This window comes from Neoarius graeffei, chromosome 20 (assembly GCF_027579695.1).
Source record: "Neoarius graeffei isolate fNeoGra1 chromosome 20, fNeoGra1.pri, whole genome shotgun sequence".
NCBI lineage: Eukaryota > Metazoa > Chordata > Actinopteri > Siluriformes > Ariidae > Neoarius > Neoarius graeffei.
Genome location: NC_083588.1, coordinates 65866034 through 65892820, shown reverse-complemented (window position 1 = coordinate 65892820; position 26787 = coordinate 65866034). Strand labels below are relative to the sequence as shown.

General features: G+C 40.8%; 2 protein-coding genes and 1 pseudogene across 11 annotated transcripts in view; 1 reads left to right on the top strand and 2 right to left on the bottom strand.

The window, feature by feature from the left end:
* The window catches only part of LOC132868945 (uncharacterized), a 43956-nt gene extending 41594 nt beyond the window's left edge, over positions 1–2362 (top strand). For all 9 annotated transcript variants that reach the window (XM_060902280.1, XM_060902279.1, XM_060902276.1 and 6 more), the window contains 3 exons: positions 1729–1773; positions 1890–1949; positions 2105–2362. In XM_060902280.1, the coding sequence (XP_060758263.1) occupies positions 1729–1773; positions 1890–1949; positions 2105–2109 (110 nt within the window). In that variant the 3' untranslated portion in view covers positions 2110–2362. The remainder of the gene's footprint in view (positions 1–1728; positions 1774–1889; positions 1950–2104) is intronic.
* A 1403-nt stretch (positions 2363–3765) lies between these two features.
* Positions 3766–19936, bottom strand: LOC132868943 (perforin-1-like). 2 transcript variants are annotated; one of them, XM_060902267.1, is made up of 6 exons: positions 19671–19936; positions 19406–19457; positions 17604–18196; positions 12898–13036; positions 11034–11251; positions 3766–8819 (listed from the first exon to the last, which is right to left on the bottom strand). In XM_060902267.1, the coding sequence occupies exons 3-6, from the start codon at positions 18146–18148 to the stop codon at positions 7934–7936; spliced, it is 1788 nt and encodes a 595-aa protein (XP_060758250.1). In that variant the 5' UTR covers positions 18149–18196; positions 19406–19457; positions 19671–19936; the 3' UTR covers positions 3766–7933. The 2 variants fall into 2 exon arrangements, with proteins under 2 accessions (XP_060758250.1, XP_060758249.1); XM_060902266.1 differs by lacking the exon at positions 19406–19457.
* Positions 19937–21720: 1784 nt separating this feature from the next.
* LOC132869358 (perforin-1-like) lies at positions 21721–23864 on the bottom strand (annotated as a pseudogene).
* Between the last annotated feature and the right edge of the window lie 2923 nt (positions 23865–26787).

Sequence of the window (26787 nt, the reverse complement as noted above, 5' to 3'; positions counted from 1 at the left end):
TAATGGTGGTCACAAAGTTTTATTGGGCCTTGTTAGTCATTATACTCCCACCCCCAGCCCCTGGCAAAAGTGGCTCTTGGTTCTGGACCACCAGTGCTTGTGCTGCTCTAGAACCAGGTAACCTGGCCGAGAGCCGGGTCTTTGGCTGTGGAAATGTGAAGAACTGGTTCAATATTTGGCACCAGCTCTGAACCAGCCCTCAAACTGTGGAAAAGGTGTAATTGATGTCCTGATAATGAGCAAATCAAAACATTGGCTTATATACAGAAAGTATAATCAGGGCTTTCCCCAAAGCACAGATACATGGCGCTCCGCTGCACTGTGTGACATCAGCGCCGCTGTCACTTGCACACCAAAAAAAAAAATCAGTCCCATAAATTGAACCATGCAGAGTACTTTCTGCACTTAAATATCTCCTATTACCCTCTGAAAATGAGTAATAACTCTAGAAATAGGAAGAGATTGTAATATATAGGTCTAGACTATTCTGGGATTTGACCCTGAAGTGAAAATAAAGGGTTTTGCTATGTGCACTAACTGCCATTCACAACCAGACAAAAAACCACGTTCTAGGCGCTGGTCACTAGATGGCGCTGTTGCATGATTTGGCCTTGATTCTGTTCCTGGCATCCTGGAATTGGAAAATGAAGAGGCATGCTATGAAGTGTTTTCATTTGAAATCTAATTTTGCCCTTTAATTTCGCCCCTTGTATATTTGACAAGGTAAAAAACAGCACATGTAATAATGTTGAATTGTGCCAAAATCAGCCTTAGATGCCACCAAAATGCAACATTTGAAGTCTCTAATTTCAAAATTTTCCGGTGGAGCATGTGTCTGGACTCCCCTGGCAGCCTTCAGGGCCCTCCAGGTTGGGCTGATCCTTACAGGCAGTGCTCCACATCAGTAACACCACAGATTTTTTTTTTTCTGGGGAAAACCCTGATAATCTCATCACATTATCTCTAGCCACTTTATCCTTTTCTACAGGGTCGCAGGCAAGCTGGAGCCTAACCCTGATAATGTTGTTTCTTTTTCTGTTCAGTTTTTCAGGGTTTAACTTGCACGATAGATAGATAGATAGATAGATAGATAGATAGATAGATAGATAGATAGATAGATAGATAGATAGATTAATTTATTTACTTTATTGATCCCAAGCTGGAAATTGTTTTGTTACAACAGCAAGTTATCAGACATGTGAAAAGAAAAAGACACACTGTACAACATAAAATAGAATTTAGAAAGAAAAGATCCCAATGAATGAAGTTAAAATATATTCCGGGCTTAACTGATAATCAATCAATCAATCAATCAATCAATCAATCAATCAATCAATCAATCAATCAATCAATCAATCAATCCTGTTAATTAGTATGATTAAATTAAATTTATTGTATTATCTTTATTTTGCTTTTTGGATGAATGGGCTCCAAATAATTGGGTAGGTCAATAATTTTTTTTTTGTAATACAATCATGTAGAATGTAATATAATATTGTAATTGTTTTAAAAAGTAAAAATTCTTAAAAAGGGAAAAATATGATTTAAAATGTAAGTAATAATCACAAAAAATATCAGGATTTATTTAGTTGACTTTGAACACAGACAATAATAATAATAATAATAATAATAAATAGCATTTTATTACATTATTAAAACTGTTCTCATATAATAATAATAATAATAATAATAATAATAATAATAATAATAATATGTATTTTAATGCAGGTTATGGAGCAGCCCTCGGAGCCAGAGCTCAAGGTCTGGGTGGAGGTGAAGGCCATAACCTCTTTAATCACACTAACATCTCTCATCACATCTAATCAATGATTTAAACTTGATTTTCATTTTCATGGATCATGTGTGTTTTTCAAAATTTTTTTTTTTAGCTGTCGGAAAAGGCGGCAGCAAGAACGGCGCAGCTGGTTACTATGGTAAAGGCATCAAAGGTGAGGAATGAGGAGGATGTGGGATTGGATTTTCTCATTTTCTTACTTTATAAATCAATAAATAACCATGTTGTGTTTTTCTCTGTGTTAATTGTTCAGTGTGCTTCATGTTTGCATGTCTCATGTGTCATATTTTTCTCTCACCTTCGCTGCAGGCTGAGTTTTGGGCCTCTGAGGTGTGATCCAGTGTGATGTGTTTTCCCCCCTTCATTCCTCTTCGTGTTCTTCATCGATTTGAACGATTGTGACCTTTCTGTTTTTGTGTGTTAGTGCTGATCCGGTGCTATTTGTTGTTGTCTCTTTGTGTCCATACAGTGATTGTGATGTGTGTTTTTGTCTTGTTTTTTGGGCTGAAGGTTTTGTCTCATGTCTTTTCCTTGTCTCTGTACCTAACTAAAACCTCTTGAGCACTACTTTGGGTTATTATGTTTAATTCCTATTAACACTAAAAGTGTGTCCTTACTCACTCCTCTCATGAGTCCTTGTGTTGAAATGTGACTGACATGAAACCAGACCAAACCTGCTTTTCTGTCTCATAATCTTTTACTCAATTAATTCATCATGCCATGTAACTAGACAAAGGAGGGTTTAAAAAAAAATTTTTTTTTATTATTTTTTAATCTCGCAGATCTCATCTGTTCACAGGAAGCCACATAACTTCCTGTCTGCTCAGCATCCTGGTTCTTACCACAGTGAAATCAGCAAGACAATCGTGTGTGTCTATCAAAACCAAGTAAAACGACAGATAAGAAACAGCACAAAGCCCATCTTCTAAAGCAACTCATAAAGAACTTCATATTCACTCATAATTTGGGTAAAAAAGTAGGGGAGGGGAATGTTGTATATTTGTTGTATATTGAGAATTATTAGCAGGTAAGGGAGGTGTGTGGCTCTTTTCATTAAAGTACAACCTCTGCAAACAATGTAATGACAAATCTAGAAAATTCTTAAATTGTAATGGCCTAAATCATTTATACACTAAGCTCAAAAATGGGTTTCTCCACCCGTGTGAGAAAGAGGCCTGTAAATTGCTCTCTGAACACCCCCTACACCTGGACATACCATTCCTTCTCTATTGAAACAACCTTGAGTTTGATACTTTATTATATATTTGGGGCATGTCACCACAAAACCTTTGCTCCAGTGTTGCAAGATATAGCAATTTAAAACTTGATGGGGACTATGACTAAAGTCAAAGTAATTTGTGCTTGTGGACCTTTGTCAATTAAAGGTCAAGGAAAAGTTGCATTCTGCCACCCTGAACAAAAGAAAATGATTGAAAAAATCATAAAAATTGACAGAGTTATCAGTGATTGAAAAAAAATGCTGTTGTTTATGGACCATTCTGGTTCGATGATCCAGATCAGCACCAAAAGTCATAGCGACTTAATTCAGCCCAGAGGTATTCTTCATGTGAAATTTGGTGATTGGTTGAAAACTGAAGTTGAAATGGTGTCTTTAAAACATTAGGATAATAATAATAATAATAATAATAATAATAATATAACTAAGCACTCTTACATGACTTACATTTTTAGAAATTCTGCTGTGACCAAAACACAAGGTGTCAGAGCTTTTTAAAAGTGGCCACTTCTGTGGGATTCCATAGAAAATGTTTGCTTGAGACTCTGAGAAAGTAAACTGTCCGAACGCAGCTTTAATGAGGTTTTAGCTGAAAATTTAAAGAATAATTATGAGAATCTATGCTTGACTCCGAAGATCCAGGAGTGCAATCCAGGAATTCTGGTGCAAGATCTCAATAAAGCTGAGTCTTTGGACAGAAATATTCTTATTACAGATCATTCAGAGTCACATACAGATTTTTGGTAATTGTTTAATGGTACAGTAATTAATTCTTTTTCTGGAAGAAAAATCTATGCGAAGCTGAATACAGATATATATATAAGGCTGACATACATCACAATATTGAATAGATACATATGAATATAAATATTTGAACATTACAATCAAACTGAACAATAATTCACAGATACTGAAACAAAGACTCCAGGGTGTGACGTTTCCAGAGGTGGAAAAACCCGGGTGCAGAAAGTAAAAACCCTGCCACATTTTTGCTCCAGCCAATTCAATGAACCAGCTGATCCTAATTACCACATCCCCTAAGCCAGGTTGATGAGCTAATTGGTGAAATCACCTGTGTTGAGAGCACAGGCAGAAGGAAAACCTAAGCAGGACTTTTACTTTGTCAATCCAGTTTTTCCACCTCTGGACGTTTCTGGAAGGAGTCTCCAGTGTCAGTGCTGTGTAACAGTCAGAAGTGAAGCTGTAACTAAGTTTTCCAACATCTTCAGAACAGAGGAGTTTACTCTTCTTTGCGGTTTCTCAGTAACATGATGGAACAGGCTTTTTTTAAAAAGAGAGAATAAAGAGAGTCTGGTGAGGGAACGACTGTTTATAGCTGCTATAACATAAGTGACAACAGAAACTAATTTGTTTAGCAGAAAGAAAGAAAGCACAACTTTATTCATCACACACTTGTGAAATTGCTGTGATATATATAACCCCAATTCCAAAAAAGTCAGGACGCTATGTAAACTGCAAATAAAAACAGAATGTGAAGATTTGCAAATCATGGAAACCCTATATTTCACTGAAAATAGTACAAAGACAACATGTAAATGTTGAAACTGAGAAATTTTATTGTTTTGTGAAAAATATTTGCTCATTTTGAATTTGAGGTCAGCGACACGTTTCAGAAAAGTTGGGATGGGGCAACAAAAGACTGAAAAAGTTGTGTAATGCTAAAAAAAAACCCCAACCTAATTTGGTTAATTGGCAGCAGGTCAGTAAGATGGTTGGGTATAAAAAAAGCATCTTAGAAAGGCGGAATCTCTCAGAAGTAAGATGGGGCGGGGTTCACCGCTCTGTGAAAGACTGTGTGGGCAAACAGTGCAACAATTTAAGAATAACAAAGCATTCTCAGTGTCAAACTGCAAAGAATTTGTGGATCACGTCATCTGTGGTCCATAATATCATTAAAAGATTCAGAGAATCTGGAGAAATCTCTGTCTGCGAGAGACAAGGCTGAAAACTGACATTGGATGCCTGTGATCTTCAGGCCCTCAGGAGACACTGCATTAAAAGCAGACACGTGTCTGTAGTGGAAATCACTGTATGGGCTCAGGAACACTTCAGAAAACCATCGTCTGTGAAAACACTTCATTACTGCATCCACAAACGCAAGTTAAACCCAGATATAAACGATATCCAGAAACCCCGCCCCCTTCTCTGGCCCCGAGCTCTTTTATGATGGACTGAGGCGAAGTGGAAAACTGTCCCGAGGTCTGACGAATCAAAAGGAGAAATTCTTTTTAGAAATCATGGACACCACGTCCTCCAGGCTAAAGAGGAGAGGGACCATCCGGCTTGTTATCAGTGCACAGCTCAAAAGCATTCAGCGTCTGTGATGGTATGAGGGGGCGTTAGTGCACATGACATGGGTAGCTTGTACATCTGGGAAGGCGTCATTAATGCTGAATGATATAAACATGTTTCAGAGCAATATGCTGCCATACAGACAAAATCTTTTTCAGGGAAGGCCTTCCTTCTTTCAGCAAGACAACGCCAAACCACTTTCTGCACATATTAAAACTGCATGGCTCCATAGTAAAAGAGTCTGGGTACTAAACTGGCCTGCTGCAGTCCAGACCTGTCTCCCATTTAAAGGTCATAGGCAACGGTCGGAGGTGAAACGTAGAATATCAACTTTATTGTCTAGAAGAACGACCCAAAAAGTGAATTCAATCATCCTAGTGTCTAATTTGCACCCTAAAATTGAATAAAACGGTTAAAATATACTGTTTTGCCCAATTTCCGAAGGTTTGTTTGCATCTAACTTATGCGCACTTTCACCCCCAGGGGCCCGTCGTCATGACGTCATTCAAGGCAAACAGACCGGGAGCAGCTCTGTGTTTACCTGCGAACCAAGCACACGTGTACGGACTTTGGTCGTGAGAGGTTGTGTAAAATGTCTGAAAGCGATTTTGAAGTAGGAACTCTCCAAATTAAATATCGAGAGGTGAAACCATATATGTATGAACCTATAGCCGTTGCGAAGCAATCAGTGAATGTGGATCACTGGTTTGACCATGCAGCCTCGGAATTGGACAGCGACTCGGCCGACTCTGACCGCGGTGACCCCGGACCTCAACAAGACTCGCGCCCAAACGATTTATCCTGGTAGTTATGATAAATTCCTACTTTCGTCGTAATACTAAATAAGAGCCCTTTTGAAGAATAATTAAACCGCCCTCCCTAGTGGATATAGGGAACGATTACTGGACAGCGTGCCGGTAGGCCACATTAGCCTGCCATCCGCGGCATTATACTATTTATAGCCGACTCCAAGCGAGGAAATATCCCTTTGTCTCATTTCCACAATGATTGTACAGGATCCCTCAGGATTCTTGACTTGTCAATTGCAAAAAATAAAAATGTTTACCTCCAATCTTCTCCTTTTTGCTTGAGTGTTGCGCACAATCCACTCTCTCTGCCTCATCTCCTCTTCCGGAAAAAAACAACCCACTTGCTCCACCTCTTCTCCTTTTTCGTAAAAAGCCAATCCTCTCTCTCCGCCTCTTTTCCTCTTCCGGAAAAAGCCAATCCACTCTCTCTGCCTCTTCTCCATCCATCCATTATCTGTAGCCACTTATCCTGTCCTACAGGGTTGCAGGCAAGCTGGATCCTATCCCAGCTGACTACGGGTGAAAGGCGGGGTACACCCTGGACAGGTTGCCAGGTCATCACAGGGCTGACACATAGACACAGACAACCATTCACACCTACGGTCAATTTAGAGTCACCAGTTAACCTAACCTGCATGTCTTTGGATTGTGGGGGAAACCGGAACACCCGGAGGAAACCCACGCGGACACGGGGAGAACATGCAAACTCCACACAGAAAGGCCCTCGCTGGCCTCGAACCCAGGACCTTCTTGCTGCAAGGCGACAGTGCTAACCACTACACCACCACGCCGCCCCCACCTCTTCGCCTCTCTCGGTAAAAGGTAAAAGCTTCTTCCTGAACCGGTCCCGTTGTTACAGTTCACTGCACAACAATAAGGCATGGGGGTTTCTTTGGAAATTCCTGAACACACATCTGCACTCAAGCCGAACGGCAAGGCAAGTAAATGGAAGTGGACTCAACTCAAGTGGTTTGTTTGTCTTGAATGACATCACGCACAGAGTGGTCACGAAAATCGCCGAACAGAAATTTGCCGCGATCCGCCTTAACTTATTTTTACTTATTAACAATACTTCTTGGGACCGGAAGAAAATTACAGAGGGTTTTTTAACATATAAAGTTTCAAATGTGCATAAATTGAAAAACGTTGCCTATGAGCTTTAAAACATGTGGCACATTATGAAGCGCAAAATATGACCAAGGAGACCCCGAACTGTTGAGCAGCTGAAATTGCATATCAGGCAAGAATGGGACAACATTTCTCTTTCAAAACTACAGCAGTTGGTCTCCTCAGTTCCCAAACGTTTACAGAGTTGTTCAAAGCAGAGGTGATGCAACACAGTGGTAAACACGCCCCTGTCCCAACTTTTCTGAAATGTGTTGCAGACATCAAATTCAAAATGAGCATATATTTTTCCAAAACCAATAAAATTTCTCAGTTTCAACATTTGATATGTTGTCTTTGTACTATTTTCAGTGAAATACAGAGTTTCCATGATTTGCAAATTATTGCATTCTGTTTTTATTTACAGTTCACACAGTGTCCCGATTTTTTTGTAATTTGGGTTGTAAGAGAAATAAATGTGTGTGTTGGGGGTGCTGTAAAAGGAAAATAATCAACGTCACACTACCTTGTCATGTTTTATTTCTTACGTCATTGATGATGCTTTTAATCCAATTCACACACTGGTTTAACGAGTGCATGGGTTCAGTCAGGTACGCTGAATAGCCGTTTAAATCATAAATATCATAAATGGATTGCAGAAAGTGCTGAACTTCGCTACAGAAGCTGCATGACACTTTTATTAGAATCGTATCCGATCTGCTTAATAGTTAGCGGAGCTTCATCAGGAACCACGCCCATTTTCTGAAGCATGTCCTGTGGGACGGGTCGAGAGTGCCTAGAAACGTACGCCTTCTCCAGTTTAAAATTCATGGGCGAGCCGATGTATTCAGTGCATGATGGACCTCCTAAACTTGGTGCACACACCACCTCTGTTTTATAATACAGCACACCATGATTTAAACTACAGAAATTCTCTGAAGCGCCTGCTTTCAGCGGGACAGTGCAGGCCCCGAGCTGGTCATCATCCCACTTGTTATCCTCATCCCAGGCCTCCAGCTTTAAAGGGTCATAATTTGTCAGTATGACATCACCAAGGTCAAAGGTCATGGCCCAGTGGGGATTGTTGTTATTATAGATCACCGGTGTACGTCCAATCGACATGCTGTTTTTGGCGTAAACTTTGACATAGCCATCCGTGGCGGTCGTGTGATCTCCCCATAACCCTGACGCCCGCACTACAGTCACCTTAGCCCGACCCATGCCGGGTTTGGATGGGCAGCAGTCAGGGGTCACACCGGGGTTATTCCTGCACGAACACAAACACGGTTCTTTGGGATTGGGTTTGATTCCGGCGGCGCATGGCTCAGAGCAGTTTCTCCACAGAGATTTCTCCAGGATGAAGTCGTGAATGGCTTTGCGCAGGAGCTTTCGGGTCGGGTTTTTGGTGGGGAGAAGCTCATGAAGAGGCTGAAGAGAGTACGAAATCACATCTGGGTAGAGGGGGACGGAAGAGAGCCACTCTTTATAAGCCCCAGGGTCTTTATCTGCAGAGAAGAGTAGCTCGGGTTCTGTGGTGTGGCCACCGGAAATCTCTGTTAATCTTTAGAACAGAGAAAGATAGACAGATAGAGACAGAGAGACACAAAGACATCATACTTGTATTTTTCGATTATATAATTATAATTCAGTAAGATATATTTTTGCCTATTTTATTTATCATATGCACATGTAAATGTTAACACCATCTATTATCAACAAAGCAAGAACAAATTCAGCTTTACTCTGGTTTTGATATATAAACAGTATACACTTATGCTATGTTTATTATACATGCATCTGTTTATATGTTATACAAATTTAAATAATGAAATGTGTGTGTATTTATATTTATACAGTACTGTGCAAAAGTCTTAGTCCCCCTATTGTTTTTCCATACAAACTCTGCTCTAGATTTCTATTTTATGGCTTCTACATTATTGAGTCAAAACAGTGCAAAAACATTTTAGAGTTCCAAACATTTTTTTCAGCACAAAATTCATCTCATCTCATCATCTGTAGCCGCTTTATCCTGTTCTACAGGGTCGCAGGCGAGCTGGATCCTATCCCAGCCGACTACGGGCGAAAGGCGGGGTTCACCCTGGACAAGTCGCCAGGTCATCACAGGGCTGACACATAGACACAGACAACCATTCACACTCACATTCACACCTACGCTCAATTTAGAGTCACCAGTTAACCTAACCTGCATGTCTTTGGACTGTGGGGGAAACCGGAGCACCCGGAGGAAACCCACGCGGACACGGGGAGAACATGCAAACTCCACACAGAAAGGCCCTCGCCGGCCACGGGGCTCGAACCCGGACCTTCTTGCTGTGAGGCGACAGCGCTAACCACTACACCACCGTGCCGATATATATATATAAAATTTTTTTTAAAGCAAAGATTCGTCTCACACCAAATATTGACTTTGTTATATTTATTATGGCTTACTGATTACTGTTTATAGTATTTTTTTAAGTTGAAACATTTCATTTCATTATTTTTAAAGCTAGACAGCCTTTCTATTTCATAAAATCGGTGAAATTGAGTTCCGTCTGAAATGTGGTGATTGTGATATCTGTTTATTTCTGTAATATCTCACAAAATATCAGGCCATTCTGTGGCTGGGAAGTTATTTAATTTGAGGGGATTAAAGCAAATAATGTGCACGAAATCGCTCACTTGGCGCAGTCAAGCAGACAGAGGAAGTCCGTGTGCGCATGCGCAGGTTTACCTTCTTCTTCTTCTTTTGGGTTTTACGGCAGCTGGCATCCACAGTGTTGCATTACTGCCATCTACAGGTTTCCCTTTGAGCGTGCACTGACAGTTCCATCATTCTGTCGCTAAACGAACAGCTGATCACACCGAGGTGCTCGCTGAGCGCCCATATTTATTAGTTTGGGCCTGCGTTTCCTTTCCTTTGTATATAACATATCTTTTCTTCTCGCTTTCTTTCCATTACTGTAGTCGCTCTTTCACGGTTCATTTGCACACTCACCTCCTCCATTTTTCTCTCCTGTTTCAAATTTGTATCCCACAATGCCTTGCATGAACGGGGAAAGCTCACCATGTGATGCATGATGTAGTATCTTGAATTGGGTCATGGTGAAGCAGGAAAAAATAGCAGCGAATTTAGGGCCATGTGGAGCGAAATTCATTAATTATTCTATTAAAAAACTAATAAAATTGGAAGTCTGTGATTCAAATTCAGTAGCTTTCAGTCACTAAACAAAAATAATTGGGTGTCAGGAAAATTCTTTTTATGACCTACACTTGAAAAATCTGAAAGTCAGTCTACCTTTAGGCCATTTTTGGTCTACAGTATTTCTTTACATGTGCCTCAGACTTTTGCACAGTACTGTGTGTATACAGAGAGAGAGAGAGAGAGAGAGAGAGAGAGAGAGAGAGAGAGATTTAGACTTTAAACAGAAGAAAACTGATACATATTTCATGCACTCTTTTGGTTTTAAAAAGGCGTAGGTTCTCTCACATACACTTTCTCTCATAAGTGTGCCAAAAAACTACGAAAAGAAGGACTCAGTAAACAACTCCCATTAGTGTACTCAGTGTTAGTGCGGTCTCAGTGTGGCGTCAGTGTTGGTGTAGGCGGTGTCACTGTTAGGGTGGGGGCAGTGATAGTGTGGAGTTAGTGTTAGGGTGGGGTCCGTGTTAGTGTAGTGTTTGTGTTAGTATGGGCAGTGTTAGTGTGGGGTCAGTGTTAGTGCAGTGTCCATCTTAGTGCCTTCAGTATGTATCTCCTGAGTGTGTAACTGACCGGTCGTTGAAGTTACTGGAGAAGCTGTTTTTATTCTCAGTCTTGGCCTTCACTTCATCACAGTGCTTGCTGTTAACATTGGTCTTCACTTTGCCCACCACACTGGCAGATGCCTCCACGTCCAGACACGTCTTCACCTCGTCCACGCTCAGACCCTGCAGGGACGTCTGGCACTGTCTGATACTGGTCACTGAGTTGACCTTCCCTCCCAGGGTCACCTGTCCAGCACAGGAGTGTCACATGCAGTATGTTGGGAATCGACCTGTTACTGTGAACTCTTCATACTTTATCACTTGTTATAAATCAAAGAATTCTTTTTTCAAACAATGACATTCCTAACCCTAACAAGACTTAACTTTTCACTCAAGTCAAAAACACATAGTTCAGAGCAAAAGTTTGCATCACCACCCAGAGTTTCAAAAAGCACAATGTATTTATAATTCACAATTAAAATACTGCCACTGTCATTGCTAGTAGTATTGCTATTATTGCTGCTACTCCTACTATTACTTCTTTTACTATGTTTTTCAGTTAGTACTATTGCACTGACTATTATCACTATTAATGCCACTACTATGACTACTTCTCTTATTATGATGACTACTATACAGTATGACCACCATTACTGCTATAATTATTACTATTAATACCATTACTGCTATAATCTCATCTCATCTCATTATCTGTAGCCACTTTATCCTGTTCTACAGGGTCGCAGGCGGGCTGGATCCTATCCCAGCTGACTACGGGCGAAAGGTGGGGTTCACCCTGGACAAGTCGCCAGGTCATCACAGGGCTGACACATAGACACAGACAACCATTCACACTCACATTCACACCTACGCTCAATTTAGAGTCACCAGTTAACCTAACCTGCATGTCTTTGGACTGTGGGGGAAACCGGAGCACCCGGAGGAAACCCACGCGGACACGGGGAGAACATGCAAACTCCGCACAGAAAGGCCCTCGCCGGCCACGGGGCTCGAACCCGGACCTTCTTGCTGTGAGGCGACAGCGCTAACCACTACACCAACATGCCGCCACTGCTATAATTATTACTATTAATACCATTACTGCTATGAGTATTATTGCTGTATTTTTATGACTGCTACTGTATTACTCATTCTCCAACTACTATTACTTCTATTAGTACTGTTTCTGTTAAACTCGACACAATACAGGGTTAATCAAAATTATGTTAACACTAATGGATTATTTTTCTCCTGAATGTGTGGTGCACCGTGACCGTGAAATATGTGTCCAGGCTTTAAATGGTGCTTTTGCTCGCTGGTTTTTGTGTGTTGAACAGGATGGTGAACAGGTTGAGACCGTCCTGTAAATCATCTTGCACATATGATGTATGTTTTGTGAATAAATGGTTTCTACCATTTCAGTGGTGACATAATTTTGACTAACCCTGTAAATCCCTGCTTAGTTAAACTTTTTTTTTCAATTTGTCCCAAGGGTGCGCAAACCTTTCACTCTTACACACAGAGTACAAAATGAGTCAGTGTATCAGGTATTCTGTGTTAAGAGATGCCAGTTAAGAGTGTGTTAGACATGTTCATGTGTTGAATGTAATCTGTGACACTGCAGCAGTTTGTACTAAATATATAAATAAATAAACAGGTAAATTTGTTAAAATAACGTTCTTAAATAATATCGGTGGATTAATATTTTGTATACAATTTTATTTAATGGTGAAATAAAAACAGATTTTTCACCTTTAAAGGAATTCGGATTGGTTGTCTCCACAGATTAAAGTTTTCTCTTCTTCTGGTATTTCTTATGTAGAGCATGATGATGAACTCAATGTAAAGTTTTTCTAATAACTTTTTCTGACAACAGTTTGTGCATCCGTTACCTTGGTGATGTAGTGAGTGCCGAAGTCGTCGATGAGCTTGTAGAAACGTAACTTGAACTGTGGATTGTACTGCTTGGGTAGCTGACTCAGGGCTCGTTTAAACTCAGGATGAATTAACGGCCTGTTAGAAACCCTGTAACTGAAAATTGTAAGCATAACAATTAGCATGCATCATAGTATAAACTCTGTATTAAAGCTGTACTTTCAGATTTTTCAAGTGTAGGTCATAAAAAGAATTTTCCTGACACCCAATTATTTTTGTTTAGTGAAAGCTACTGAATTCGAATCACAGACTTCCAATTTTATTAGGTTTTTTAAAAAATAGAACAATTAATGAATTTAGGACCGTGTGGCCCAAAATTCTCTGCTATTTTTTCCTGCTTCACCATGACCCAATTCAAGATACTACATCGTGCATCACATGGTGGGCTTTCCCTGTTCACACAAGGCATTGTGGGATACAAATTTGAAACAGGAGAGAAAAATGGAGGACGTGAGTGTGCGAATGAACCGTGAAAGAGCGACTACAGTAACGGAAAGCGGGAAGAAAAGACGTTATGTTATATACAAAGGAAAGGAAACGCAGGACCAAACTAATAAATGTCGGCGGTCAGCGAGCACCTCGGTGTGATCAGCTGTTCGTTTAGCGACAGAATGATGGAACTGTCAGTGCACGCTCAAAGGGAAACCTGTAGATGGCAGTAATGCAACACTGTGGATGCCAGCTGCCGTAAAATCCAAAAGAAGAAGAAGAAGATAAACCTGCGCATGCGCACACGGACTTCCTCTGTCTGCTTGACTGCGCCAAGCGAGCGATTTCATGCACATTATTTGCTTTAATCCCCTCAAATTAAATAACTTCCCAGCCACAGAATGGCCTGATATTTTGTGAGATATTACAGAAATAAACAGATATGGGTCCGTCTCAGAAACTGGTCTCTCATTTGGGACATTATGGTCAAAAAATACATTTTCTAATTTTACTTTTTTTTTTGCATTTACCTAACACTCAATGTTTCTTTTGTCATGTTTAATAAGAATAAAGATAGTATCTTGCTTTATCTGGCCTCCACTGTGGATATTTTTTTTATTACAATTCAAATGCTTTTATAAAATTGATTTACATATAAAATAATCACATCATGAAGAATTAAAGCCCCTCCTTCACAGATGAGTGAAAATATTGAATAATTTTCCTCTTTTTGATTGCTTGGGTTAAAAATGCCAAGTTATGATGACTGAATTGATTATTCACTTAAATATGAATAATATGATACAGTTTGGGTATTTGATAAGGCGAAATAAGACGCAATGGAAAAATCAAGAACACACCGGAAAGATGAGAATAACGGCAGCAGTAAAAGAACAGCGACTGGACCGGCTGAAGGTCGCGCGGGTCTCTGCTGCGTCACGCGAGCAACGGGACATCACTACCACACCGGACAGAGAGCGAGGCAGGGGCGGGGCAAAATGACTGGCCGTAGATTCTACAGCCCCGATTCCAAAAAAGTTGGGACAAAGTACAAATTGTAAATAAAAACGGAATGCAATGATGTGGAAGTTTCAAAATTCCATATTTTATTCAGAATAGAACATAGATGACATATCAAATGTTTAAACTGAGAAAATGTATCATTTAAAGAGAAAAATTAGGTGATTTTTAAATTTCATGACAACAACACATCTCAAAAAAGTTGGGACAAGGCCATGTTTCCCACTGTGAGACATCCCCTTTTCTCTTTACAACAGTCTGTAAACGTCTGGGGACTGAGGAGACAAGTTGCTCAAGTTTAGGGATAGGAATGTTAACCCATTCTTGTCTAATGTAGGATTCTAGTTGCTCAACTGTCTTAGGTCTTTTTTGTCGTATCTTCCGTTTTATGATGCACCAAATATTTTCTATGGGTGAAAGATCTGGACTGCAGGCTGGCCAGTTCAGTACCCGGACCCTTCTTCTACGCAGCCATGATGCTGTAATTGATGCAGTATGTGGTTTGGCATTGTCATGTTGGAAAATGCAAGGTCTTCCCTGAAAGAGACGTCATCTGGATGGGAGCATATGTTGCTCTAGAACCTGGATATACCTTTCAGCATTGATGGTGTCTTTCCAGATGTGTAAGCTGCCCATGCCACACGCACTAATGCAACCCCATACCATCAGAGATGCAGGCTTCTGAACTGAGCGCTGATAACAACTCGGGTCGTCCTTCTCCTCTTTAGTCCGAATGACACGGCGTCCCTGATTTCCATAAAGAACTTCACATTTTGATTCGTCTGACCACAGAACAGTTTTCCACTTTGCCACAGTCCATTTTAAATGAGCCTTGGCCCAGAGAAGACGTCTGCGCTTCTGGATCATGTTTAGATACGGCTTCTTCTTTGAACTATAGAGTTTTAGCTGGCAACGGCGGATGGCACGGTGAATTGTGTTCACAGATAATGTTGTCTGGAAATATTCCTGAGCCCATTTTGTGATTTCCAATACAGAAGCATGCCTGTATGTGATGCAGTGCCGTCTAAGGGCCCGAAGATCACGGGGACCCAGTATGGTTTTCCGGCCTTGACCCTTACGCACAGAGATTCTTCCAGATTCTCTGAATCTTTTGATGATATTATGCACTGTAGATGATGATATGTTCAAACTCTTTGCAATTTTACACTGTCAAACTCCTTTCTGATATTGCTCCACTATTTGTCGGCGCAGAATTAGGGGGATTGGTGATCCTCTTCCCATCTTTACTTCTGAGAGCCGCTGCCACTCCAAGATGCTCTTTTTATACCCAGTCATGTTAATGACCTATTGCCAATTGACCTAATGAGTTGCAATTTAGTCCTCCAGCTGTTCCTTTTTTGTACCTTTAACTTTTCCAGCCTCTTATTGCCCCTGTCCCAACTTTTTTGAGATGCGTTGCTGTCATGAAATTTCAAATGAGCCAATATTTGGCATGAAATTTCAAAATGTCTCACTTTCGACATTTGATATGTTGTCTATGTTCTATTGTGAATACAATATCAGTTTTTGAGATTTGTAAATTATTGCATTCCATTTTTATTTACAATTTGTACTTTGTCCCAACTTTTTTGGAATCGGGGTTGTATCAAAAGTTCGATCTAAATTGACCATGGTTGCAAAATATTGGCCAAAAATAAGCAAACACTACAAAATATGAAAGTAAGATGAAAAAGAAACATTCTATTGCCTTATACTGCAAGACTAAAACAAAATAAAACTGTCAAAACTCACCTTTTCAGTGATAACGTCCGAACAGATCACCCGGGTAACAGAAAGACCGCAAATGGAAGTGCGATCAACTTCTAACTGTTGAGTGGAAAATTCCATTCTACACATGCAAATTGTTAAATGTGTGTCCTTCCCCGCACACAAATAACACGCTACGGTAAAAAATAGACCACAACTCATTTTATAGCTCAGAAATTCATACACGACCAGCTACCATTGTAACATATTCTGTAAGAAACATATTCTATACCTAACTTTCAGCTTTCGTTTTAAAAAAACAAAATCCCAGATTTATAACTAAATTTTTATACGGCGTAGTGATTTTAAGTTACTACTTTTGGTGAGGTAGTGACCTTGACCCTGAGGCTTTCCGTTTAGATCAAAACACACGATCGTATTGGTTTTGGGTTTGCGGAAAATGGAGTTACAGTGGTGATCAAATATTTTGCATGATGTTTTATTACGGTTATGATTATTCTGTGAGCGCACCAATCCTTAGGTGTATAAAGTTACAACTTAAAATACAATTAGTGATAACTGTAGACTTTTCAGTGGACTACAGCCTTTTTAAGGGAATGCAATGTAGTCGACCATTTATTATGTCCCAGATCAAGCCGCCATTTTTCCACAGATTTGCAGAATTTTTGCCAAATTCTGAATATTCACATCAAAGATTTAGTTTTATCTGTATTATTTCTTTCAGCATTTTATTTCAAATTAAAACCAACATCACCATTCAAAACCGTATAGTTTATTGACTGTGAGTATATTTAGTGGGGGACCCCCACAGTACCCAGTTTCTGAGACAGACCCATATCACAATGAGCACATTTCAGAGGGAACTAAATTTCACCGATTTTATGAAATCGAAAGCCCATCTCGCTTTAAATGAAACACCTGTTTTACAGTGTGAGATTTCAGAAGCTTTTTTAAGATTATGGCTTTTTGCACTGTTTGATGTTTGTGATAAAATGTACTGTCCGTGTCAGGTTATATGATGCTCTAAGGTTATATCGATGATTAAAGAAAATGAGTACGTTCTGTTTACATAATCAGTCAGCGTGATCTGCAGATTCGCTCGTGCAGAAACCAGGGCCTCACATCAGCACAAAGATTATTGAAAGGGAACTTGAGGTCATTTTCTTTTCTTCTGTCTATTAGCTTCGTTGTTGCCATTTAAGTATTTGTAGTTGTTCCATGAGTTTGGCATCTTTTTGTTGATGGAATTACACTTGAATGTTGTAGCAGCCTTAAGACTATGAGATTTTAATCACAAATATGGCACACTGACTGAACTTTGGTCCCAGTGACACGAAATCAGCTGCCAATAAAGTGAGCATGCCACATTATCCATTCTGAGACCACCAATTTCAACTCACGAGCAAATAATTATTTTATGATTTGCGATTTCTCGAGCCCAAATTGGTAAACTCTTCTTCTGTCCTTTAAAGCTAGATTGTCTTACCTGTAATATCCACAGGAAATACTGTGACTGGTGAAACTGAACCTGTCCTTTTTTGTTTTCTCCATCGAATATTCAGCCAGCTTGGAGTTGCTGCCTGCCAGAGTGAGTGACCCATCACTCCTCTTCACTTCGATTCCCAAATTCATGTTCCATTCGTTCTCGATAGAGGAGGTGCTGGCACTGACCAAGGACTCGCTGGACTGGTAGATGGAGCTTGAAACCTTCATGTTGCATTTCTGGCTCGTTCTCCAGTCCACCACAGAAACTGGGAGCTTCTGCTTCTTCCCCTCCATGTAAGGGTTCTGGCATAGAGTGCAGGATTTGTCCTTGTGTTTCCAGCTTTTCATGTCGATGACAAAGGAACCTTTCCGCTCCATTCTGGTGATGTCGAAGCCTTCTCCAGCGAGGTCAGACCCAGGAGCGAAGTCTGCTTCGGCACAGTCTCGTGCTGTTCCTTTATCACATGACTGGATCAGAGGAAGGAGGACCAAGAAGGAAAAAAGACCTGACCAGCACAAAAGGGCCGGTGCAGAAGACATTGCCATGGAGCTGTGTTTACTGGTGCACGCTGAGGTCCTGATGGTGGTTCTTTCCTGTAGGACAAGTAAGGCATGCTAAAAATGACCAAGCCATCTTTTTACTGATGGGGAAATCATCAGCGCAGGTAGTCTTAAAACTATAAAATATGTATGTGTAGTTCCCTAACACTAAAGGGTGAATTTATCAGAGAGTATCAAGCAGAAGTAATTTAAGAAGCTGATATGTCTTTAACTATCCAAAGAACCCTTGAGGACCCTTTACAAAACAACAAGTTAATGCTGTAGTTCTATATTCTAGAATCAGATTGGTCGGGTTTGTACAAACCCCATTTCCAGAAAAGTTGGGATATTTTCCAAAATGCAATAAAAACAAAAATCTGTGATTTGTTAATTCACATGAACTTTTATTTAACTGACAAAAGAGGCAATTCTAGAGTCTGTTGTGGCCCCAAGCAAAAGTTTCCAGGGGGCCCTTCTGACCAGTGTTCATCACCAATATGTTATAATAATCTGACACCAATGAAAAATGTATGAAACCAAAGTTTTTTAAATTCTAAATGTGAAAATACAATGGTAAAGAACAATAAAAACAATAAAAAAACAAAATAAATAAGCCCTCGGGCCCCGACTCTCGGGGGGCCCCTGGGCCAGGGGGCCCCAAGCAGTTGCCTGCCTTGCCTGTTCACAAGCTGCGCGTCTGGGCCTGCTGCCAGTCCAGATCTGTCTCCTACTGAGAATGTATGGTGCATCATGGAGAGGAGAATCAAACAACAGTGAGAATGGACTGTTGATCAGCTGAAGTCTTGTATCAAGCAAGAATGGAGAAAAATTCCAGTTGCAAAACTGAAACAATTAGCATTCTCAGATCTTTAATCATATGATTAAAAAGTGTTATTAAAGGAAAGATGATGTAACACAACGGGAATAATGCCTCTGTCCCAACTTGTTTTTTTTGACTGTGTTGCAGGCATCAAATTCTAACTTTGCTTATATTAAAAAAATACAATCAAGTTGGTCAGTAAAATTATTGAAAACATTTCTTTGTACTTTTGACAGTTAAATAAAGATTCATGTGAATTAACAAATCACAGATTTTTGTTTTTATTGCATTTTGGTAAATATCCCAACTTTTCTGGAAATAGGGTTTGTATAACAGTGATGTTACAACAATACATTATTAATTTAATGATCTAGAAAGTGAAACTGAAAATAATAATCATTTTATCTGATTACAGAGACTTAATGCAAAGAGTGTGAGCTTACCTGATTTATCTTATGCTGACACCGTTATCTTTTGCTGTGTGTGTGTGTGAAACTGAGAGAGAGAGAGAGAGAGAGAGAGAGAGAGAGAGAGAGAGAGAATCTCTCAGTGAGTGGGCTTCATAACTGTTTCATAAGATAAGTGGAAGAAAAACTAATGTGTTTATGATGAATATGTTCCTTGTTCAGAGAAATAAACGGCTTCTGGGTGGTTTATTCTGTGGTGAGACTGAGTGAATGAGTGAGTCAAACATTTTTTGTTACTCACCCCAGTATGCATTGGTAGTTCTCATCCTCTCTACAATCGTCAGAGATACAACAACACACAATGGACGTATAAAATCTTCAGGTCTCACAAAAATCTAAGTGCAAGATCATTTCACCTGTTACTCAGCATCAACTCTAAGGTTTTTAGACTCTAGAATATTTATGGTAAGGTCTGAAAGCTGGAAAGAAACATTTAAAGTCTATTTTTATGGTGAATGTTGATGGTGTGATACTTTTGGAAAGCTCTTCCCCAGCGACCACCTCTACAGCTCGACAAGGTGTCAAATCAAAACCACACATGTAGCTTGTGCTCACTGGCTGGAAGTCACGTGGACTTTGGGGGTGATCTTGAGGGGTGGAAAATTTTCAGCCTGAAGGTTGCAAATGTGGCATTTTAAGTTTCGCTTTGAAATACTTTAGCACTAGTTATGATTAATAGCAGTGCTGAGGTTAAATGAGAGTTTTATTAAACTTCAGAAAATTCAGAGCACTGCCTCAATGAGCAGGTGAAGTTTTGCAAGAATGCACAAGAACACTATTCATAGCTGTGGCTCTACAAGTCATAACCATGGACACAGTGTGTGTATCCCCCATTTTCCTCCCCCCCCCCAAGTGTGAAATGATAACGTGTGTGTGTGTGTTGTGCAGTGTATTAGGCTGTTAGTGTTAATCATTACACCGCAGTGTTGTTGAATTCTAGACGCTTGAACCTTATATTTTGGTGTATTTTGCTTACAATTTGTTTGTTCATCAACACTGTCAGATTACCTGAGATGTACAGAGCTGATAGACTGTCGAGTATGTGTGTGTATAGCAGAGGTGGATAGTAACAAAGCACATTTATTTGAGTACTGTATTAAGTACACTTTTTGAGTATCTTTACTTTACTTGAGTATGATTTTTTGGGGGAAACTTATGATTTTAACTTCACTACATTTTGAAAGACAAATATCATACTTTTCACTCCACTACATTTCTATCAAGGTCCTCATTACTATGAAGCAGTATGTCAGAAGATTTTTGTTTTGATGTCGAAGTCTTGCCATTTTGCATTTTTGTCTCGTTTAAAGCAGTGTTGCTGTTGGGCTGTTATTAAGCTCGAGGTGTGGATCTGGGTTTTAAGCAGATTGGATTGTCATTTTCATTTCCTGAGCAAGCTGCATTTACAGCTATTCCACTGTCTTAATGATTAACATACACATACATTTGTGCATACGCTGCCAGAGCTGGGTCAGAACACTGGGAGGGATGTTACAATTGAAAAACTAAAAATGACAGTGGCTATTTTCTTATCAATTCAGCTGTGTTTCATTTTGTAACGTTTACCAGGTGTTTATTCTACAGGTTCTACAAGCTAGTCAGTAAATCCAGTCGGTTGCTTCAGAGGCATTAGGTTTTGTAAGCATTGTGGCAATAATACAACAATGCGTTGACAGATAATGTACTTTTAATACTTAAGTATTTTTAACGCAAGTACTTCAGTGCTTTAACTGAAGTAAAAATTTGACTGGACAACTTTCACTTGTATCGGACTAACATTGGACCAGTGGGATCTGTACTTTGACTGAAGAAATGAAGTTGGGTACTTGGTCCACCTCTGGTGTGCACAGAACAAAATATGTAATTTATGTTAATCTGACAACATTCTTTTGAACCAAAGAGAGTTTTTGAAAGCGATAGTCAGTCTGTTGTTCTGCTGTAGTGAACAAGTCTTCACTCAAGCTGTGAAAATAAAACACACACAGAGCTAGACTAATTTTCTGTAGGTCATGTGGGTTTTGTGGGTGTTCCTACAGTGTGACAATGCTTTTTAAAAGTTAAAAATTTAAACCATTATTTTGTTTGACTCTCAACACAAGTTTTCGTCAAGAATACTTCAGCAATATTTTGCATCATGAGACTTTTATTAAGCTTTCAAAAAGGCAAAAAGCAGCACAAATGAGCAGAAAAGGTTTAGTAATAATGTGCCAGTAATATGTGCACCTATTCTACTTGAAACTTTATAATCGTTGGTGTGAATATGCGATCGCTGCACAAAGAACACAACTGGTCTACAATTCAAGACCTTTAGCTTTGCGAATGTTGCTCTGGTTGAAGCGGGGAATCCTCGTTCCCCGCTCCTCGTTCATCGAGGAGCACGCCCATCTCCAGCAGCATGCCTCTGGGAATCGGGTGAGCGTTACAGGACACGTAGACTTTTTCCAGCTGTGGCTCCATGGGTGAGGGCTTGTACTCCATGCATGAAGGACCAGCCAAGCCATGGATGCACTTCACCTGCACTGCATAATGCAGTGTTCCGTAATCAAGCGCACAGAAATTTTTGTCAGATTTCAGTGAAACTCTGCATTCCCCAAGAAGATAATCATCTGAATTACTGTCCTCATCCCACACCTGCAATGTCACACTGTGGTACTGAGTAAGCTCCACAGTTCCAAGATTGAAATTCTGGTTCCAACAGGGGTTGTTATCTTCGATCATGGGCGTTTGGCCTTGATTGATCTTTCCATTGAGGAGGATCTTGACGTGTGCATCTGTTTGACCCCACACATCTCCACGCAATCCTTCAGCTTTGATCACAGTTATAGTGACTTGAGCAGCTCCTCTCTGAGTGGGGCAGCAGTTGAGGTCCACATCTAGTTTGTTGTGGCAGGTGCAGCTGCACGGTTCCTTGGGGTTGGTCTTCACACCGATCTTACATGGGCTTGTGCAGTTTTTCAGCAGAGCTCTCTGGACAATGTAATCCTTGATGGCATTGCCCAAATGCACTCACTTTTGTGTCTTTGCTGGCAGCAACTCATGAAGGGGCTCAAGTGAGTAGGAAAGCACATCAGGGTGAGCAGGCAGAGATGAAACCCACTCCTTATATGCCTTGGGGTCATTATTTGATGAGAAGAGTAGGTTGACATTCTGAGTGTTACCACTGATCACATTTGTTTCCCTTTTGGAGATGATAAAAACACATGTTTTGGAATAAACTAATATTTTATATATGTTTTGAATACTTTTATTTCAGCATCTTATTTATCAGAGAGAGAGAGAGAGATGAGTAGTACAAACCTGTCACCGAAGCTGTTAGAAAAGCTCCTTTTGCTCAGAATCTTGTCCTTGGATTGCTTGCAGTGATGACCCTCGCTTTGCAGGACTACCTTTATTCCCACGCTGACACATGCCTCCAATTGGAGACACATCTTCACCTCATCCACACTCAGACCCTGCAGGGTTGCCTCGCACTCCTTGATGCTGGTCACAGAGTGAACCTCTCCACCCAGAGTCACCTGCACACAGCCACAGTTTCCGGTCAACAAAAGCACTCTTATATCCATTCTAGATCTGTGGAGTTATATTAATTGTTCATAAATAGATTAATACTGGAAATCTACTATCACATTCACCTTTGTGATATAATGAGTACCAAACTTGTCAATCAGCTTGTAATATAAGTGCTTTGTAGACTCATCCTATGTCTCAGGGAGATTTCCGAACTCGTTACTTAGCTCTGGGTGCAGGAGTGGACGGCTCGAAATCCTGTAGCTAGAAGACAGACCATAAAGTAGAACTCAAAAGCAAAGATAAATGATGCTGTATTTGTAGAATTAAATATAAATCAGCATGAGACTGCATTGTCAAAACACATTTTCACATCCTACCTGTAATATCCACAGGAGACAGCACGACTGGTGAAGCTGTACTTGTCTTCTTTGGTTTTCCCCATTGAATATTCAGCCAGCTTAGAGTTACTGCCTGCCAACATCCATGATCCCTGGATTATTGGAGTTATTATTTGCAAGCCTATCTTCCAGTTGTTGTCAACAGAGGATGTGCTGGCACTGACCAAGGCTTCACTAGACTGGTAGACAGAGCCAGACACCTTCATTCTGCACTTCTGACTCGGTCTCCAGTCCACCACAGAAACTGGGAGCTTCTGTGTTTGACCTTTCAAGTAGGGGTTTTTACACAGAGTGCAGGATTTGTCATCCTGGAGCCAGGCACTCATGTCGATAACGAAGGCCCCTTTCCATTGCATGGTGGTGATGTCAAAGCCTTCTCCTGCTAGATTAGATCCGGGAGCAAAGTCCACATTGCGACACTGAGACTCAGTGGCCTTGAAGCAACTCTGGCTGGTTGGAGGCGGGAGATTTGTGGCAAACACGGCCCAAATCAGAAGTGTGTGCAACATGGCTGGATTTGGTGTTTGTCCTGTTTCTGTATTAAAAAAATTCAGATTTGTAAACATAAAAATATTTACTTACTCCATAGACAATGTATTTAAACCACTTTTTAGGTTGTTTGTTTGCATCTGTAATAAAATGAAGTAATAAAATTAATTTTCATTTCATTTTAATTTTATCTGGTCCCTCAACACCAGCTCCATTGCCAAGAAAGCCCAGTAGTGTCTCTACTTCCTACAGAGCCTGAGGAAAACCCATCTCCCATCCTCACAGTGTTCTACACAGGAACTACTGAGAGCATTCTGAGCAGCTGCATCATAGTCTGGTTTGGGAACTGCACCATCTCAGATCGCAAGACCCTACAGCAGATAGTGAGGACAGCCGAGAAGCTCATCGGAGTCTCTCTTTCCTCCATCACGGAGATTTACACCACACGTTGCATCCGGAAAGCCACCAGCATCGTGGCCGACCCCACACACCCCTCACACAATCTCTTCACCCTCCTGCTGTCTGGAAAAGGTACCGAAGCATTCGGGCCTTCACAGCCAGACTCTGTAACAGTTCCTTCCCACATGACATCAGACTCAACTCTAAGGGATTGGACTGATACACATGGACTGTTGATCACACCACTCACACTGCAGACTTTGCACAGTGAACAATAATGCACTATCACTTTTTACAATGTTTACATTTATTTATTTTGTTTACATATGCTACCTCGAAACGTACACTCAAACCTTCCATACACTATCAGTGACAGGTACCGGTTGGCAATGTACTCTCTGTCTGGGCTAGTTGTTGTTTTTGCACTGTCCTTGTTGTCTGCACTTTATGTTGTGTGTAGTTTACTGTCTGCAGTGTTTGCACTCGCTCCACTCATACACTTTATATTGTATTGTAGATTGTAGTCCTGTGATGTTCAATGTAGCACCATGGTCCTGGAGAAATGTTTTGTTTTAACTGTGGACTGTACCAACTGTATATGGTTGAAATGACAATAAAAAAGCCTTGACCCTGAAAATGAATCTGTCTCCTGTTTGATAAATTATAATTAACACAGCACAAGTGAGTTTCAGGCAGCCGGAAAAGACGTTTGTGTCACATTTGCTAATATTCAGCATGCACTTTGGTACTTCTCAATATCCCCATCATCATCAAGAAGGCCCAGAAGAAACTCAACGTCCTCAAAAAGTTGAAGTTATAAGAAGCAGCTGCTGATACAGTTCTATTCTGCAATGATCCAAAGTATGCTGACATCCTGTATAACTGACTGGTACGGCAATAGTGACTCACACACCAAGAATAAGGCACTCTGTCCAAGCCCTTAAAAATAATTGGATATGATCTACCATTAGTGCAATCTCCTATTTAGCAAAAACGACAGATTCCTGATGACAAAAACGAGCCACTTCAGAAAGATCTTTGTTCCTTGTACCATCAAAGAACTCAACTCTTTGCTCTCCAAACAGTAACTAGTGGATTGATGAATGGATTATGGGGAAATTGATGTTTTTTGTGAATGGACAGTGGAGTACCTGATGGAATTTATGAATGGATTATAGGGTAATAAGTGGATTGGTGAATGGATGATGGATTGGTGGATCCCTTGTCATTACTCATTCATCTCATCTCATTATCTGTAGCTGCTTTATCCTGTTCTACAGGGTTGCAGGCAAGCTGGAGCCTATCCCAGCTGACTATGGGCGAAAGGCGGGGTACACCCTGGACAAGTCATCAGGTCATCACAGGGCTGACACATAGACACAGACAACCATTCACACTCACATTCACACCTACGCTCAATTTAGAGTCACCAGTTAACCTAACCTGCATGTCTTTGGACTGTGGGGGAAACCGGAGCACCCGGAGGAAACCCACATGGACACGGGGAGAACATGCAAACTCCACACAGAAAGGCCCTCGCCGGCCACGGGGCTCGAACCCGGAGACGTCACAAACCCTTCTTCAGCAAGGCAGTGAGAGGTGCAGCGATCATGCTGAAACCACAGGTGAGGCGACGATAGAAGTTGACAAACCTCAGGAAGCATTGCAGCTCCTTTACAGTGGTTGGTGTCAGCCAGGAGGTGACCATGGAGACTTTACTGTGGTCCATGCTTACTCCCTCCATCCTGATGATGTACCCAAAGAACAAGAGCTGGTGAACCTGGAACTTACACTTCTCGGCTTTCACATAGAGGTGATTTTCTATTAACCGAGTGAGCACTGACCTTACATGTTCATGGTGTGAGCCTTTGTCAGGGTAGTAGATCAGAATATCTTCAATGTAAGCAGTAACATAGCATCCCAGCATGTCTTTGAAGATGTTGTTGATGAGACATTGGAAGATGCTGGGAGTGCAAGAAAGTCCATAAGGCATTACCAAATATTTGAAGTGCCTGGATGTCATGCTAAAGGCGGTATTCCATTCATCACCCTTCCGAATTCTGACCAGGTTATAGGCACTTCGAAGGTCCAACTTGGTAAAGATTGTAGCTGACCTTAACTGTTCCAAGGCTGATGGCACCAGGGGAAGAGGATAAGGGTATTTGACTGTGATCTGGTTAAGACCTTGGTAATCAATGCATAGGCGAAGGCCTCCCCTTTCTTTTCCATGAAGAAGAAGCTGACTGAGTCTGGGGATGTAGATGGTCTAATGTGCCCCTGTTGTAGTGCCTCCTGTACTCCTCCATGGCCGCTTGTTCAGTGATGGACAGAGGATATATGCAGTTATGAGGTGGGGTCATACCTGGGAGAAGGTCTATGGCGCAGTCATAGGTTCAATGAGGAGGTAGGCTGCTTGCCTTATCCTTGCTGAAAACTTCTTTGAGGTCATGATAACAGGAAGGAACAGTGTTGATGTTTCCGGGCAATGGGCTTTCTACGGAAGTGGATGAAAGGGTGACTTGCGGAAGTTTCAAGCAGTTCTAGAAGCAGGATGGGGACCAT